General features: G+C 38.8%; 4 protein-coding genes across 4 annotated transcripts; 2 read left to right on the top strand and 2 right to left on the bottom strand.

Moving 5' to 3' along the window:
- Positions 1-35: 35 nt before the first annotated feature.
- On the top strand, positions 36-6040 carry grpel1 (GrpE-like 1, mitochondrial). Its single transcript, XM_048184825.1, has 4 exons — positions 36-192; positions 2443-2599; positions 4627-4708; positions 4826-6040. Exons 1-4 carry the CDS (start codon positions 125-127, stop codon positions 5170-5172), a joined length of 654 nt encoding a protein of 217 aa, XP_048040782.1. The 5' UTR covers positions 36-124; the 3' UTR covers positions 5173-6040.
- A 346-nt stretch (positions 6041-6386) lies between these two features.
- tada2b (transcriptional adaptor 2B) lies at positions 6387-10712 on the bottom strand. The gene is made up of 2 exons (XM_048184824.1): positions 10389-10712; positions 6387-9730 (listed from the first exon to the last, which is right to left on the bottom strand). Exons 1-2 carry the CDS (start codon positions 10656-10658, stop codon positions 8543-8545), a joined length of 1458 nt encoding a protein of 485 aa, XP_048040781.1. The 5' UTR covers positions 10659-10712; the 3' UTR covers positions 6387-8542.
- Positions 10686-12683, top strand: ccdc96 (coiled-coil domain containing 96). The gene is made up of 2 exons (XM_048184822.1): positions 10686-12060; positions 12203-12683. The coding sequence occupies exons 1-2, from the start codon at positions 10945-10947 to the stop codon at positions 12542-12544; spliced, it is 1458 nt and encodes a 485-aa protein (XP_048040779.1). The 5' UTR covers positions 10686-10944; the 3' UTR covers positions 12545-12683.
- Positions 12684-17377: 4694 nt separating this feature from the next.
- On the bottom strand, positions 17378-18511 carry ccl36.1 (chemokine (C-C motif) ligand 36, duplicate 1). Its single transcript, XM_048184831.1, has 3 exons — positions 18351-18511; positions 18045-18156; positions 17378-17872 (listed from the first exon to the last, which is right to left on the bottom strand). Exons 1-3 carry the CDS (start codon positions 18424-18426, stop codon positions 17779-17781), a joined length of 282 nt encoding a protein of 93 aa, XP_048040788.1. The 5' UTR covers positions 18427-18511; the 3' UTR covers positions 17378-17778.
- Positions 18512-18678: the final 167 nt, after the last annotated feature.

Raw genomic sequence — 18678 nt, forward strand, 5'->3', positions numbered from 1 at the left:
CGTCAGTTTTGACTATGGCGAGGATTGGTCATGTAAGACAACAGTGTAAGAACAGAAGCTGCGATTGGTTGAATGAGACTTGCTCTTTCTGCGTGTCTCTCAGCGTGGACATCAGTGAGTGAAGATGGCGAACTGGTGTGTGCGCGCGATCAGACAGAGCTCTTCTATCATAGCGTCTCCTTCGCTTGTAAGGTAGGTTTTCTGAGTTTCTGTTATTCAACCAAGCTTGGTTACATATTTTGCTTTAACTAAAATTAATAATCGTTCTGTTGCGTAAGCTGTTTAGAAATGACTGATTCATGCTGTTGTCCTTAGGACCCTCACTTAATGTCTTCAGGTGACAGTATTTAGACAGGTTTGTTGTTGTCCTGTCGGATACATTATAATAACTGTGCAGATTAGTTACGTGTGATCATCGATGCTTCCTAGTGAAATTTGTTTACAGGTCTTTACCATATTATTATATATCGTTACATATAGAACATGTTTCACTGGGTTCAGGATGTTTGTTTCAATCTCCTTAAGCCTTTAAAAATAGTGTCCGCATATTGGCATGGCAATGACAGACTCATTTCCGACACATGTTCGTGTCAAAGCTAGTTCAGAAGACTTAACGTTACTCAATTTTAGGTTAATCGTACCGCCTCTGTTTCACCTTATGATTGGTTTAGACCAGGGGTGTCCAAACTCGGTCCTTGATGGCCACTGTCCTGCAGAGTTTAGGATTGGACACCCCTGGTTTAGATTATCTCTTAACAAGTTGCAGACTGGACTCTTAAATATTTTGTAATGTCAGTGTATCTAGAATCCCATGTCATTGAAATATTATATTAACCGTTTAAGATAATAAAGCTATATTATTTTTTTATTCTTTACATGCTTGGATAAGTAAAACATTCAACACCCATTCAGTGTTGACTGCTAACTATAAAGGAGCAGTTATCCTAAATCAATTCGTTTATAGAACTTGTCTTTCCATACAGTGATGATCATTCATATTGACAATTGACTTTAAAGGGATAGTTCACCCAAAAATGAAAATTTGATGTTTATCTGCTTACCCCCCAGCGCATCCAAGATGTAGGTGACTTTGTTTCTTCAGTAGAACACAAATGATTTTTAACTGCAACCGCTGCCGTCTGTCAGTCAAATAATGCTAGTCAGCGGGAACTTGGACTATAAGGGTGCGTTCACACTTGTCATGTTTGGTTCGATTAAAACGAACCCTGGTGCGGTTCATTTGAACATATGTGAACGCTGCCATCCGAACCCTGGTGCGCACCTAACAAGCGGACCGAGACCGCTGAAAAGATGGGTCTCGGTCCGCTTCCAAACGAACTCTGGCGCGGTTCGAATGATAAATGAACGCAACACGGACCAAAGACATGTAACCGAACCAAAAACAGGAAGACGAGACCCTCAAAAGGACAGAATCCTCACGCATGTCGGTTTTTCTTGTCATAGTCGCGAGTTTGCCCATCACAGGCATCAGACGCGCGTCTCCATACGGCAGATCACTTGTGTGTGTGACGGATGGATTCCGCCGGTGTTTTGACTACTTTACACATTTATAAGCTCTTCACGAGTTCCCAGCTGGCCAAAATACCATCACATGCAGGCTATGCACACATAACGAGCGCATTTACCTCAGAAAACAGCACTGTTTTGGATGTTCGGTAAGTTCCGTCTCAAAATAGGCAGTTCGGTGATAAAATTGCCAATGTGAACGCTAACCGGACCAGGACTAAATGTTTTTTTTTCTTCTTTGGTCCGGACCAAATGAACCAAACGAACCGAACTACAAGTGTGAACGCACCCTAAGAGTAAATAAAACACGACAGAAAAATCCAAATGAAACCCTGCGGCTCGTGACGACACATTGATGTCCTAAGACACGAAACGATCGGTTTGTGCGAGAAACCGAACGGTATTTATATCATTTTTTACCTCTAATACACCACTATGTCCAACTGCATTCATCACTCGATTCGTTTGGTCTGATCGTGCTCTGACAGCGGCAGTGATGTCTCGCGCATATACTTCAGTTCAATGAGAGCGAGACATCACTGCTGTTGTCAGAGTCACCTACATCTTGGATGCTCTGGGGGTAAGCAGATAAACATCAAATTTTCATTTTTGGGTGAACTATCCCTTTACGTTCTAAAAAGGATAATAGATTCAGAAATCCCATTGATGAGTAAAGATAGCACATTTCAAACTGTACTTCAGTAGCTTCGCCAACCAAGTAAGTGCCATTGAGATCAAAGAGAATGCTAAAGAATGACATTCTGCTGGTATTATGTAAACCTCCTTTTGAAAAAATTGACAAATTATTTTTGAGTGAACACTTTCTTTAGGAATAAGACAGGCTGCATAATCTCAGTGTATATTTTGGCTATAATGCAAAGGCTGTATTAATGAATGAATCTTTTAACGTTTCAGGGCGACCCCACGTCTCCTCTGCACAGCAGCCCAACAGAAAAGCCCAGGAACTGGAACCGAAGAAGAGAATGGGGCTCAGAAACCAGAACCTGGTGCAGCTGAGAAAGCCTTCACAGAAGAGAAGATGCAACTGGAAGAACAGCTGAAAGATGTTACGGTAATGCAGTATTTTCAGCCTTGACATTTGTTGCATAGAATAGTGTTGGGCGATGTGCTCAATAATCATATCGTCCTGTTGTCAGCCAGTGAGATTGCGGATACACAATATTATCGCAGGGGTGCGATCTTTTTTTGATAATTGGATATAGAAAACGTAGATGATTAATTACTATCTTAATTTTTTGGCTTAATATTCCTCTTGTGGACCATACATTAATGATAGTGGGGAAAATTGAAGAATCAGTATTTCTTGCTGAACAGGATTTGTTTTGTTTTTAAGGTCGCTGTTTAAAGCTGCTTTTGATTTTCATCAATAACTGATTATTGTGCTGTGTTCGGACCTAACGACTGTTATTAGGCCTGTATAATTGTAGAAGATGTAATATAAGTCTCTGATGTCCCCAGAATGTGTCTGAAGTTTCAGCTCAAAATACCACACATATAATTTATTATAGCTTGTCAAATTTGCCCCTATTTGGGTGTGAGCAAAAACACGCCATTTTTGTGTGTCCCTTTAAATGCAAATGAGCTGTTGCTCCCGGCTCATTTTAACAGCTCTCGCTTTGGTTGCTCAACAACAACAAAACTGGAGAATCTCACGCAGCCAAAATGACAATTGTCAGTAACGGTGTTCAGCCTTACATTGTTCAAACCGGAGTCGGACACTGATGGAGAGACTTGTAGGATGCATCTGGATGTTTCTGAATGGTTAGAGGATAAATTTATGTTGATGCTGTGGAGTTGATTTAACTCATCGACTAGCATGTGCCATCATGTTAATCTTTTGTGCAAATCCAGCATTGAATTGACCCTCATTTGTGAAGCAGTCTGGTGTAAAATGACGGCATGATAATAACACTCTACTACAACAACTTTTCCTCTTCTCTAAAGCAGCCCAACATGGCCTCACCCCCCTTTGTTGCGTGTTCTTGGGGGCAGGGTTTATGTCAATTTTAGGGTTAGTGATGTCACTAACCTGGGAAGAAGCTTGTTGTTGTCCTTAAACAGCGAATTCTTTAAAAGAAAATATCTCCCTTTGCATTGAACTTTGAGCGTCGTAACTTTGCAGATGTTGTTTATGCTCAAACAGCAACATTACACACTAACTAAAGTTTAAAAAAGTGAAATCATAACCAACCACCCCTTTAAACAATGACTGTATAAGAATGTGTCCCTCTTCTAACAAGCACCCCTGACAAATTGTGAATAGATCACCTTGTAATTCAAATTTAATGTGGGATGTAGTTTTCAAGTCTGTTTTAAAAATGTTTTCTTTGAAGAGTCCTCAATCGTTATACGCATGTCGTGTTGCAAGTGTGATGACATTATGAAATTAGGGAAGGCAAATGAATGCATGTCCTAATATCAATTTGATGATAATACTAGCCTGGTAATAATAATAATAATAACAATTTAATGCGTTAATGGGAAAATTAGCCAATAACCGGTCAAAGGAATCAGCCATCAGTGATTTGTAAAAGTTCCAGTCAAAAAAGTAAATGTTTTTCTTGCAGTTCATAAAATCATGTAATTTCCTCCTGCACAGCCTGACCTTCAGTTGCCCTTGTAGTTTAAGGACACTTCTAACTAACTGTCTTATATTTGTTTGAACAAATGCTGTTTCTTAGAAACCGGAGCTGGTCATGTTACAGATTAGTGATGTTCAGAAGATTTACTTGCATGTAAATCAGCTGTAAAGTGTCTCAAACTTAATCAGAATGTGTCTGAGTGTCAGCCTCAGCTTGGTCCTTTCTTTACATTGAAGCATTCAGATTAATCAATACAGTAAATCCAGCATATTGTAAATGGTGGTGTTGCAACATAAATCTGCTGAGTTTTTAGAAAATGAACACAAAATATTGCAGATATTTGAAGAAGCATTGCAAATAATTCAAGAGGTGTCATTTGTCAAACAAAAGTGTTTTTGAGAGGAGCAGTTTATATATTGTGTGTAATTTGATTAGAAAACTCAGCATGCTGTTTGTAGTTTATTGTCTGATCATTTTTAATTGCTTTTTGCTGCAGGATAAATACAAGCGGGCACTAGCAGACACTGAGAACCTTAGGCAAAGAAGTCAAAAGATGATCGATGATGCTAAACTATATGGTAAGCTATTATAATTAGTTTATGAAGCTGTTTTATAAACGGACATTTCCGCATCTTGTCAATTTGTTTAGCGTTTTCACTCATGTTGGGTGTTGGGTTTTTGTTTTTTTTTCTCAGGAATCCAGGGCTTCTGTAAAGATCTCTTGGAGGTGGCTGACATCTTGGAGAAGGCAACAGAAAGTGTACCAAAAACAGAAGTATCTGCTGCAAATCCTCACCTGAAAAATCTATACGATGGCCTTGTAATGACTGAGGTGCAGATCCAAAAGGTCTTCAAAAAACACGGCCTTCTTAAGCTTAACCCTGATGGTCAGAAATTTGATCCTTATGAGCATGAGGCTGTCTTTCATGCACCTGTGGAGGGTAAGGAGCCGGGTACCATAGCCGTAGTTACCAAAGTAGGTTACAAGCTGCATGGTCGCACCCTCCGGCCAGCTCTGGTGGGTGTAGTCAAGGCCCCCTAACTACTCGTACACACTATCATGGGTCATTACCTGGTCTTAGGTTCCACTGTTTGTTTTTTTGTTAAAGGTGCCTCTGGGAGGCAAAATCCAATATGTTGACAACTGAAGGACAATGCCAGACTAGTCTTTGAGTTATGTATTAATAATAGTCAATATTAAAACAATAGTTCTTGGGTATATTATAAGAGCTGAGTGCATATTATGCAGTAGAAGATTCACAGAATCTTTGATTGGATGCTGCATTATTCCTTTGAGAATCGCCACCATTCCAGGGACAAAAAGTGATTATTCTTGCTCAGAAAGCCCTTTCAAGAAACATTGCAGTACATTATACCATTGAACATCTTTTCTTATTATACGTATTTGCTCTTATATTAATTACTGTACTGAAGAACGTTACCAATTTGGCACCACCATGTATGACGATGTGTTGACAGCAGTTGTTAGATTCCACTTGTGCTATGCAGGTTTTTCAATTTGTAAGAGAGAATAATTAATCTTCTTTACAGAACTTGGAGTAACATTTTATTCAAAAATAAAAAAGAAATGTATAATTTTATAATTATTTAATTACCAGCAGTTGTACTTCCTAACTTTCACTATTTTCATAGTGTGCAGACCTGATGAAATATCACACCTCAGTCAACAGAAACTGTAATTGATTTTTTGGAGATGTTTTTGGGAGAAGAAGGGGCGAGCACACTGAGAGATCTGTGTCCTATGAAGTCATTAGAAATGGTGGTTGTTATATGGATAGAATGATGGAGAGATGCGAACATCAGATTTAAAGGTTTACATCTGGATTCAGCGTTTCCATCCAAGTGAAAAAGCAGACAATTGTCAAATAAAGCATGTTCCATTTTCAAAAGTAGATCTGTGATTATTACAACTTCCATAGGTTTGTTGTTCATTTCTGAAATGTTCATCATAAAACAAAAGCTCAAAAAAGGATACAATGGTACAGTTAATACTTCATTTGATTATGTAAGTCCAGTATTTCTGTTATTTGGATAAAATAATATAGTGTATATATGTGGGCATATTTCTTCTTTTAAATGGAATTTCATACTAATAAAAACCATTATTATTTTAAAAATGACTAGAAATTGCCATTTTCTTACAGATGTTATTTAGATTACGCCTTCTGATATTTATTTCAGTCTTGAAATCTTGAAATGCAAGGGCATTATTTTCACTTAATAATAGACAATCGGTTATATTTCAACACTTTAATACAAAGTAGGAAAGAACATGACATATGCAATAAAATACTTTCCACATACTCAATATTTTGACAAATATGATCCTTCAAAAATGGACTATTTTACCAGAGAACATTTGTGTCACAACCGAGCAGAAAAAAAGTGGTAAATGTCACATTTTCTTAAAAAAATTATAAAAACGTACTTAAGATAGTGTCTTTTTGTGATGCCATTTTCAATGTCATATCCCCTCTCATTTTTAGGTGTTAGAAAAATAATTATACTCTCTGAAATAGCATATTGAATGAGTATTCAAGTGAAAATAGTAAGCTTTAAATGAACCAGTCAATTTTTTCCTCCTCGAGTAAGTGTTGGTGAGCATGACTGTACTAGCTTTGAAGAATGGCTTGGGAACCAAAAGATAACCAAAGATCCTATTTCCTATAACCATGAAGCATAACTTGAAGACTAACCTTGTGTAAAAATATAAGCACCCCAATACAAATAAAATAAAAAGGCTGTGACTGAAAACACCATAGGGAAAAAAAAAAGAACCCCTCCACATTTGCCCCATAATTTCCTTATTCCTACTCACAGTGTCCTCCTCATAACTACATTCATCATTTATATTTACCAAATGGTTACACAGCCAATTTACATATCTCACATGTGCCTTGGGCGAGTTTCTCTCCCAGTACAACTGTGCACATCTACTTTTAATGGCTTTAGTCATAAAAAAGACAAACATCTTGTGCGGGGCAGTTATGTCTAGCATAGAAATGTAAAGAAAAAACAGGATCAAACCGACACCTAAAATAAACCTCAACCTTTTGTACATTTTTGATGTGGTACAATTTAAGATTAAAATATAATATTTCAAGGGAAATGAATAAAAATCATAAACCAGGGCAAATATGCTTCAAGGCACACAACATGAGCATACTCAAACATGAATGACTGTTTATGGGACTTTATATGTACCAATGTCTTGGGCTAAAAATGACAAGGTATAAAAACAAATGTGGATGACCACCTTGGACTTTACAGCGGATTTACACTAAACAGTTATTTCCAATATCTGATACCTTTTAAAAAAAAAAAAAAAAAAAAAAAAACCTCAATGGCTAAAAGTCATACTTTGCCTATCCTATTTGACTCGTAATATATTAATAATATCAAAACTATGTAAAAAAATTAAACCTTTCATCTGCCTCCGTGAACAGTGCTTTTCTTAGCTTTCTACAGCTTTGGGGTAGACACGAGCAGGCAATAATATTATAAATCATGGAAAAATATGTTTGTCTCAGTTGTGATCTATCATTTGGTATTGAATGAAGATTTTGTCAAGGCTTTTGAAAATTAAAGACAAAAACCTTTAGTATGTAGTTGTATCAGTCTCAGCTTAGAGATGTAGTTGTACACTTTGAGATGAGAACTCCTGATGCCGTATTAAGCTTTATCCATCACATTACCTGACAAATGAGAATAATACCCTCCTGAAATAGGACGATTATGGTAAATATTCTCACTCAGAGCTTGACGCTTTAATCATCAAGCTAAGACTTTAAATAGCCTGGTTGTGTGCCATTTAACTTGAGCTTCTGAAACATGCTCAATAAAAAGCTATATTAACAACCTCACAAAGGTCAACTCCCAAAAAAAAAAAAAAAATCATAAACATAAACATCGGCTGTTTAGATAATATCGAGCATGCTTCACGTGTCTCACATTCCCACAATTGACATAACAGAATATATCCAAATGAAACAGGCAAATTCAGGTTAGCATGAGACTTTTGGCAAGCAGAACAAGAATCTGTCCTAAATTCCTTCTTATGACAAAACAAGAAACTCAGAACCAAATATCTGCTTTGTACAACATTAAGCATTGTGTTGATACTCTATTGGCAGGGAACATTCGAGTGCCACTCAAAATCACATTCAAAACAGAGGGATTTTAACATGGGGCAATGGGTTTTTTTGTGTTATATCCTGATGTATTACACAGGACAACATACTGGAAAGTTCCCTATGATGAATACTGATTACGTACCAGTGTGGCACCTACAGTCATTTTGTTCTCACAGGATTTTCTGAGGTCCATTATAAAACAGTAGAAAAATATATTTACAGTCATTATTCATACAGCCAAATCTTTGGACAGTGTCGTTAAGAAGTTTCTCGGGATATCCAGCCACTCTCCGACAGAAAATTCAGAATCCGTTTTTTTAGCACCTTGTCCAGGTAGCTGGGTAGGCGGCTTTTCGAAGGAATGCCCTGCCGTTTCTGTAAGTGATCTTTGATGATGATAGTCTTGACAGTCAGATAGCGCGTAGGACTAAGGTTCATAGAGTTGCACAGTACCTTCTCCCGATCCGACAGCAGCTCAAAGCCAGACAGGTTCTCGATGGCTGAGAACTCACTGTCCTTCCCCTCCTCTTTAATGGCACTGACTCCTCCACCGCCACCAAGCCCACCTCCAGCTCCAACCCCTCCTCCAAGCCCGGCCGCTCCTCCTCCTCCACTGCTACCTCTCTTTGAGCCAGCAACACTTTTGTTCTCTTTCCGTTTTTCCCGTTTGTGGCGTGCCGCCTCATACTCAGCCGACTCGTCGAGCCTCGTGATGCCATTTCGCCGATAACGCTGAAGCTCCCGAACCTTCGCCCGTAGCATGCGCTCTTTGTGCATGTTATCGAAGAATTCTTCAAACTCACGTTGTGGCATGAACTGGCAAAGGGCACGTAGTTTTGTCCGTTGCTCCTTCTCTTCCTTGGTGATTTTGCGTTTCGGCGTTGCCGCTGCAGAGGAGCCCAGCGACCCTGTCGGAATGATGGTGGTAACACCCCCCAATCCAAGAGCTCCACCTGTGCCCCCAACCCCTCCTGTTCCACCTGGTCGTTCTCGCTCTTTATCTTTTTTGTCTCGTCCCAGAAAGGCTGGCACTAAATTGTAGTCACGAGCAATGTTTTTGCGGCGCTGGCGCTCCCGCAGCTTCCGCACGTACATGTCCACATGGGCTCTCTTCATTTCAATTTCAATATCTTCATCGTCGTAGTTTACAGACAGGCCACTGATGAGTTTCTCTGCCTCTTGGTCATATTCGATCTCATAGTCATCACGAAGTGGCATGTATCCAAGCTGCTGCTGCTCCGCCACAGATATGTCTAGTGGGGGCAACGGAGTAGTCAAACTAGGAGACAGCGGACCTCCACTCGGGCAAGTGTGGTCTGTCACGCGGTTGGGGATGCTGTCAGGGATGCAGGCTTTGCCCAGATTCCCATGGATATACATGCTCACATAATGGTCCATGACCTCCTGAGGGGTGCGTGATGCACCAACATGGGCTGCCATATCCTCCTAACACAAAGAAATAATCAAAGTTAAAGGGTTAGTTCATCTGTAAATGAAAGTTCTGTCATTATTTACTCACCCTCATGTTGGTCCAAATTCATAAGACTTTTGTTCTTCAAAACATAAATGAAGATGAGGTGACTGTGTCTTTTCAGAAGACTCTGAATAAACAGCACGAATAATGTGGAATACATTTACATCGTTTTTAATAAATGTTTTGATAACATGGACTTAATAGAGAGACAAATATATCTCAGGTTTCCTTAAAAATATCTTAATTTGTGTTCTGAAGGTGAAAAGGGTTTTACGGGTTTGGAAAAAATTAATTTTTGTGAGAACTATCAGTCATAATACAGGTCATAATAATGTGAAACCCAAACATAAATAATATTACTTAATAAATTAAGTTACTGCAAAAGCACCTGCTTTCCGTATGAGTGCACAATACTGTTTGTTCTCTATATGGAAACTACATATGTTCTTATGAATGACCAACACTGTAATGCACCAAGGAATCTGCTGGGTTCTTTAAAAAAACTACTTTATTGAAGTTTCTTCTTTATGCAATGCATCATTTGCTGCAGACTAAACATGACCAATTTGTGTTGAGGTGCACATTTGGCAATGCAAAAGATGTCAATATTGACTCAATTGAGAATCGTACCCAGTTACCAAATCCATATTGCTCGATGGCATCGAGCAGCGACTGTTCTTCCCTGCTAGTCCATCCTCCCTCTGCTTCGGGACCCCAGAGCGAAAAGCGCCCGCCGTCAACTTGCTGATAGCCATGCCACCGTCTATGGTTGCCGATTTCAGCACCCGCGGAGAAGCACTCCGGACAAAGTTCAATATCTTGACATTCGGCACAGCGAATCCGCAAATTCGTAACATCTGCCAGGCAGTTCACGCAGTACTTCTTCCCTAGGTCGGCCATATTGCTTACTACCGCTTGTTGTTGGAAGCAGCAGTGGCGCGGGACAGGGCATGCGCAGTGGAGTATCACTGGTCACGCCGCTGCGTCTCATTAATATTAATAGTAACACAGCGAATGCTTGTGATTGGCTCTCGCTCTGGGTGTCCATGGCAACACACACGCACTCCCATACAGACACAAAATAGTTGAGGCAAGCGCTGTTTCATGAGCTAAATGTTGGTTATTTTAGAGAAATTACATGTAATTTTTTTCATGTAAGTATTTTGTGAAAATTCAACCCTGTAAAATGGAAGAAACAGAGTTAGGTCATGAAGAAAGCTCTGTTTTAGAAAATAACACACCGTTGGAAAACACTGAAACGTTTGAGGATCTAACAGAGGCAACAAATGTTGAGGAGAAAGAACCCGAAGAAATTGGACCTCCTGATATCTCAGAAGCAGTTGAGGATGATGTGGTCAAGCAGGGTTCACAGCTCTCATTGGGCGTCCTGACAGAAGACATGTCCATTGCTGAGACAAGTGGACCACAGAGGGACGAAACCGAGTCTATGCAGGGTATGATAACAGAAGAGGAGGATGGAAGAGAACTCCTCATAAATGAGAACTTGGAGGAGACTGATGGTCCTGAAATAGGACATTTCATTGATGAACTTCTATCACGTGAGGACACTGAGGAAGAGGAGGAGGAGAATAGACTTCCAACTCCTGACCCAGAAAATGAGAGGACCAGCCCTTCTAATGAATCACTGGTTCCTGGAGAAGAGGAAGAGTTTGGCCTAAGCATCAATAATAAGGAACATATGGACCTGCTACATGAACTACAGGCTGAGAATGAAAAGCTCACCAAGCTAAATGGTCAGCTGCAGACCAAAATAGCAGAATATCTCAGTAACAAGACAGGTGCCAAACTGGAAGGAGATATCTCAGGACAGGAGCAGTACCAAAAGTACTTGAAGCTCATGGAGGACCTGAAAGTGCAGCACCACCGTTGCTCAGAGCTCCACCAACAGCAGACTAAGGAGCTCCACCAGCAGAGCTTAGAGAAACTGAACCAGGTGAAGCATGAGTTGAGATCCTTTGCTGCAATAAAATATGAGGCTGCCAGCACAGCACTGACTGGGAAGATGGGCAAACAGGCAGCAGTGGCAAAGGTGGAGCAGCTGCAGGCAGACGGACTGAAGCAGGAAGACAAGCTGGCATGCGTGCGTCTCAACAGTATCAAGCTCAAGAACAAGATATGTCAAATTGAGATGGCACTTAGATCTAAGCGGGAGCTGGCTGATGGCTTGATGTTGATGGACTTTGAGCAGCTCAAAGCAGAGAACAAGACATTGAGCCAAAACATGAATGAGCGCAACGAGGAGCTAATTGATCTAAAACAGAAGGTTGCCTGCTCTGTTCAGGTAAATCACTTTGTTTAATTCCAGAAAACATCACCAAAACAACTGTACACATAAGATGTCTTTTATATAGTTTTTATTGTAGCAAACTATATTGTTTTAGAAATGATTAATTTTTACAAATGTTTTTGTCCCTCAACTTTAGGGCATTTCTCATATGAAAGAGAAGCTGCATTTCATGCAGATAGAGAATAAGGCCAAACACGCTCAACTCGCCAAGGCAGACACATTGGTGGCTCTTAAACGTGAAGTGCTGACACGCACCCGAAAGGTTCGTGACTCCCTACGCGCAGACAATCTCAAGCTGCAACAGCGCTGTGGCCTTCTGGGAAACACCACACTACTGCGGGACTTTGAGGAGAAGGTAGACACCTCTGAATGCCTGCAGCAGAGACTGGAGATGTTAAAGAGACGTCATGCTGAGCTCATACTGAAGTGTGCTGGAGTGAAGCAGAAGATTGAGCAAAGCAAAGCCGAGTGCCAGTGACATCACATGTGCACATGCATCCCCTTCAGTAAATTGTTTCTGTCAAATGTAATGTGTGTAACTTGACAAAGCATATCTTTTGCAAACTATTAAAGTTTATACAAAAATAAATATATATATATATATATCTGGTGAGAAATACTGAGAAATAATACTTGTCATCAAATTTGTCATCTTAGCATTCAAAGTTTATATCTTGCTTGTTGTTTTCTTCTGTGATTGTCACAGTGCCAGCAGATGGCGATATTTCTTAAGTCTCAACTTGGCAGCTAATTATTCTACTGTCTTATGTGTTCAATACAGAAATCTGATATCACCACCTGATATTTTGGCATCTGTTGATATTTAAGCCTATTTAAATTAAACAAGTGCTTAATAACGGTTAGCCCTCAACAAACAAAGAACACCAGTTTTGGTTTATGTACATGACTTACGCAGTTTTAGAGGCTTCAGCTTTATTTTTTCTAGGCTAACTACTGACTACTTTAAAGGATGCTGTTGAATTTTTTATTCAGTGCAAAGCAGAAGTAATTTAAATGGTCCTTCTGATCTAACTTACTGTATCAGTAATTGACAAAGGCAGCATTATTTGACAAAAGAAAAACATACTGTAAGAACACAGAAGATTTTACCTCAATGTGTATAACTTGCTGAGCAACCTGCATCAGTGCATGCTGTAATAACTCTGAAAGTTTCAATTTAGGGATTTTATGTATGTATTTAAATGCTCATACAGTGCTGACACAGATTAATAATAATAATTTAAAAAAAGGGGGTTATATGTCTGGCCACTGTGGTCAATTATTCATACTTGGGCACAGATATATTAAACATCCCACTGCCTTAAACTCCCACATAAGCAAAACCAACAAACATAAAGTACATTATTGTACTTCATTATCAATATGTCTCTGCCCCATGCCTGTGGCTGCCCACGAGCATGATCTAATGGATGCCCTGCAGGGCTCGACATTAAGCCTTGTCATGTGCTTGTTCTTTGGACAAGTAAATCTGCCATTCACTTGTCGGAGTAAAAAAGTTGCTTGACCGGAAAAAATAGGATATTTTTTTTTGTTGTGTAAATCTAATTTATTCTTTCAGAATGTTGCAGCTTTGACATATTTAAATCTGCATATTTGTGATATTAATCCCGAGGGCATTATATTAAACCTTTATAAAGGTTTCCCCTAATATTATTAAATGTATGATTCATCTTTCATTTTAAATTCTTAAAAATGTATCTATAAATGAAATTAGAATAAGAAACTATAGGGCTGTTACCAATCAAATTAAATAATTTACACTGAATTACAACTGCATTAAAGGTGCCCTAGAATTAAAAATTTAATTTACCTTGGCATAGTTGAAAAACAAGAGTTCAGTACATGGAAAAGACATACAGTGAGTCTCAAACACCATTGTTTCCTCCTTCTTATATAAATCTCATTTGTTTAAAAGACCTCCAACAGGTGAATATCAACATAACACCGACTGTTACGTAACAGTCGTGATCATTAATATGTACACCCCCAAAATCTTCCAGCTCATGTTCAAGGCATTAGACAAGGGCAGGACCTCTGGATGTGCACAGCCGAATCATCAGACTAGGTAAGCAAGCAAGAACAATAGCGAAAAATGGCAGATGGAGCAATAATAACTGACATGATCCATGATTACATGATATTTTTAGTGATATTTGTAAATTGTCTTTCTAAATGTTTTGTTAGCATGTTGCTAATGTACTGTTAAATGTGGTAAAAGGGGCTGCAGCCTGAATCAGTGCATAGTTAATGATGCCCCAAAATAGGCAGTTAAAAAAATTAATAAAAAAAAAATCTATGGGGTATTTTGAGCTGAAACTTCACAGACACATTCAGGGGACACCTTAGACTTATATTACATCTTTGTAAAAACTGGTTCTAGGGCACCTTTAAATTAAACTAAATTACAACTGCATTAAATAATGTTATGGGATTTTTTTTTAATATTTGAAAATAGAAATAAGAAACGTTGGGGGGGGGGGGATTCTTTTAAACATTAAACTAAACCGCCAGTAGGTGGCGACAAGTGACCGTCTTAATAAGTGAGTTGTTGAGTCATTCATTCAAATGATTTGTTTAAACAGCTGATTCATTCAAGAATGAGGCAGTTGCTTATGAATAAGTCATTGAATCTTTGACTCAACAGATTTGTTCAATTTTCAATGCTGAAATAAAAACAGTGGGTGTGGGTTGGATGATCATCTTTTCAAATAGCTACCAGCGAGAAATACCACCTGTACCCTGGAACGATATGATGAATATGTACTGTGGAATATGTACTCTGCCCTCACAGTAGGCGAAGTGGATGAAAACATCATTGCCCCTCAGTCACAGGCTCCCCAGCCCACTCCATTCTTCCTGGTGCCATTGATCTTCATCTCAGAGACACCTTGGAATTCCTCCCTAGTCCCTCTCCACACCTCCTTACACCCACCACCGAGCCCCTTACCCAGACAGCCCCTTTGGTCACAGAGCCAGAGCCCACCGCAGACCCAGAACCTGAGCCTGAGCCAGAGCCAGAGCCAGAGCCGGCAACAAGGACCTGCCACGGATGGAGAAGGTCATCCCGGAGCCAGAGCCTGAAGCTCTACTAGTCCAAAAGGCTGAGCCAGTCGTCATATCTGACCAGGTGCAAGAGCAGGCACACGTAGCAGTCCCAGTAGGGATTCTAGTGGAATTTGGCAGTGTGAAGTTGGAGTCAATCCATGCCCCTTTCCCTGATGTACAGTGGCTGCTTATGAGCACAGTCAATGTAATGGACACACTGGATCCCTCCTATTCCTAAGCTGCCTCCTTCATCAATGCTGTTTCTGTCCATCATCCCATCTTCAACAGATCTTCACCTTCAACCTCACCTGCACTCACTCGGTCATCACCCGTGCATGTGTCCAAACAGAGCTCCAATCTGCACCAGGATAAGTGCACACACCTCACAGTTACTCTTTGTCTGGTCTCAACTATGGACAATAAACTACTTACCTTGCTCTCTTTACACTCCCAATCCAGTCATCATTGCTCCACTATCACCTTGGTAGAGGAAAAAATACTCCATCACTCACCTGCTTGCTGTTAAATTCATCACTGTCATTAAATACCCTGTTTGGGCTTAAACATATCTCTGTCTGATGTTCCCTGAATGCCCTTCTGAACAATATGATTTTTTATGATAATGTGCTGTGCAAGAAATAAAGGAAAACTGAGCAATAAAATACAGAATGTGTTCTCTCAAACAGTTCAAAGGTTTATATCAGCTTTCTTTTCTAATTGTGTTTGTCACAGTGCCGGCATTTGGCCGGCATTCAGAGGACCAGTTCTGTCTCTTTAAAACATGTCTTACAAAGATGTCGATTTCACTCCGCTGGCATTGTGAGTCTATTTGAATCAAACAAAAGTTCTTATAGAGGTCAGTGCTCAGCAAACAAATAATATTTTAGTTTAACCACATGCCTTTTGTGGTGTCAGAGGGGAAACAAGCTTCAGCTGTATTTTCCCTGCCGTTGCTTGTTGCAGCAAGTTCATGCTAGAACATTCAAAGAATTTTTACAAGACTACTGACTGATTCCGTTTCTTAAGAAAGGTGTTTCCATTTAACATTATAGGTGATTTTTTTTTTACACATCTATTTTCAAAACTATGTGTAGTATATGGCCTTCGACAGGATATGCAGTTGAAGGTGATAGGGGTCATGGGCATAAGCCTCCAACCACAAACTCTCGTGTTCCACTGACAACTCTGAGGTGTTATCATCTGGTGACACTTTGTAGGTGAGAAACTAGTGCTATTATAAGACAACTCCATGAACACATTCCACCAACAATTCTGTTATGCAATACAGTGCTGTTCTTTTAATACTTACAAAGTCCAAAACGAAGTTAATAATGCTTGCGGGTCACCCTTTCAGTATTTCATTTGATTAGTCTGTCTTGAGGCCCTTTAATAATCATGGATGATTTTCACTTTGGAACTCACATGAACAGATGTTCTACAGTAGTAGCATGAATATCAATATCAATAGTATTATAATTATTATTTTGAATGCTTTTAGTATAATTTATTATTACTTTATGTGAAAAATGTTCAATGCTGACGGTCGCAGTAACTTCAACTAGGGAGCAATTTAGTCTACTAACTCTTTACACCGTGTCGCTTGCGTCTGCTGTAAACACAGTGTAAGAAGATTCATGCTAATGATTGTATTCAGATATTTAGTTCTATCTTTAACTTACACCTCTTACTATTACCAGTTTAGACCAAGTTGGCTTAGAAGTCTGTTTAAGTAGGTTTTTTTGACTGAAAGACTTCAGGTGGCAAAATGAGCAACACTACATTCATTTTGCAATCCTAAAAGCCCAAAGCTTTTCTCATTGTTTATCTAAACTGCAGTATTTTTATATGCTTTAGTCACACTTTACCTATTGTCTCTGCTTGTTGAATTAATTGTTCTTGAGTGCAAAACAGTAAAATTAATGAACACAGAGAAGAGGTCAATAATTACTGACACTTAAATTGATAACATGAATATATGCATTAATACACTTAACAATAAATGACATTGAGAATGTTTTGTTTTAATTCATTACTAAATATACAGTAAATATAAATGCTTTAAAGAGTTGCCTTAACAGAACCTGAAGTTTATTTATTAGTTTGTTGGTTTTTGGGTCCTGTGTCTGCATTTTATTGCTTTTTTTTTATTTATTTTCCAACACTGGTTTTGATTTCTTTTCTTGTTTTGATTAAGCTCTGCTCTGCTGTTGATGTACAACTGGGGAAATACACAAGAAGATACATCTTAAGGGGTTTTGTCTTCTGTTATATTTTATTAGAATTAAGAGCATCATATAAGACAACTATTGTTAAAGCAAATTTCTTTTTTAAGCCTACATGTTAAAAATTGGAACAATCATAAATCATGTTGTCTTTTTACATGCATTGCTTTCCAGTAAAAGTAACATTACAGTAGAAAGGTAGAACATTTTTTATATTTAAAAGACAAATGTAAAAAAAAAAAAAAAAAAAAAAGCTTAACTCAAACAGAAAACATCATTCAGTTACTTGTCATGATGCCTCATGATAATGATGAAACAGAAAAACTGACAGAACATAGGAGGAAGGTTACTGAGCTACTTCTTCAGTTAAGAAACAAGTTAAATCACTCCTTTGAGTATGCCGATCATCGCCACAGCTGCATCACTAAAAATCACGATCATCGATCATTTTAATGGTACTCTTCACCCAGCTCAGCTCAGGGTCCACACAGATACGAAGACTCTTCTGTGTGACAAGACTGTTAGAAGGAAAAGATCAGTTACTCAACACAGAAATCTTACAAACATATGCAATATAATGAATTTCCATTCTGCAATCTTTATGATGACAAATTACACAGTTTAATACAGTCAATCATTCTATTTACAGAAAAAGGAATGGAAATTAAAACTGGCAATGGCAAAACTCACATGATTCCAGGCTTACTGCAATCCATTCTTGTTTCTATGTAGGAAGTAATTTTACCGATGGGGATTTTTCTCGCATAATGCTTAAAACAGCATTCGCCTGGCATATTGGCATCTGTGTTAAAAAATGTCATTTATTTATAAAACTGAATCGATTTATCATAAAACATTGTAACATTAAACATTTAAAAATGAACAGATAAACAGTGCAAACATTATATCACTCTTAAATTTCTGATAAATAAATGTTTGTTGATATAAATTAATTCACACCACTTAAATAAATAATGAAGGTTTAGTTTGACTTACTGTTGGCCAGTACACCAGACTGGAGGAATGCAACGGCCAAAAGTCCAATAAAAAGACAAAGACAATATTGACGCATGGCTGCAGATTTTGCTTCAAGATAATACTGATAACAACAGGATAATGCCCTATAAACTTCACCGTGGACTTTAAAGGTAGAAGGGGAGGGGGCGAGTGTGGTTTTGGTAAGGGGGCAGGTTATAGGTGAGAAAATGTTCCACTGCGAATCATAACTGAACAGAAAAGCGCTCACAAGTCTTACAGGAAACAGTTATGCGGTTATTTCATGTAGCAAAAATGCAACTCACCATCTTAATCTTGTGCCTTTATT

This window comes from Megalobrama amblycephala, linkage group LG3 (genome assembly GCF_018812025.1).
Source record: "Megalobrama amblycephala isolate DHTTF-2021 linkage group LG3, ASM1881202v1, whole genome shotgun sequence".
NCBI classification, from domain to species: domain Eukaryota; kingdom Metazoa; phylum Chordata; class Actinopteri; order Cypriniformes; family Xenocyprididae; genus Megalobrama; species Megalobrama amblycephala.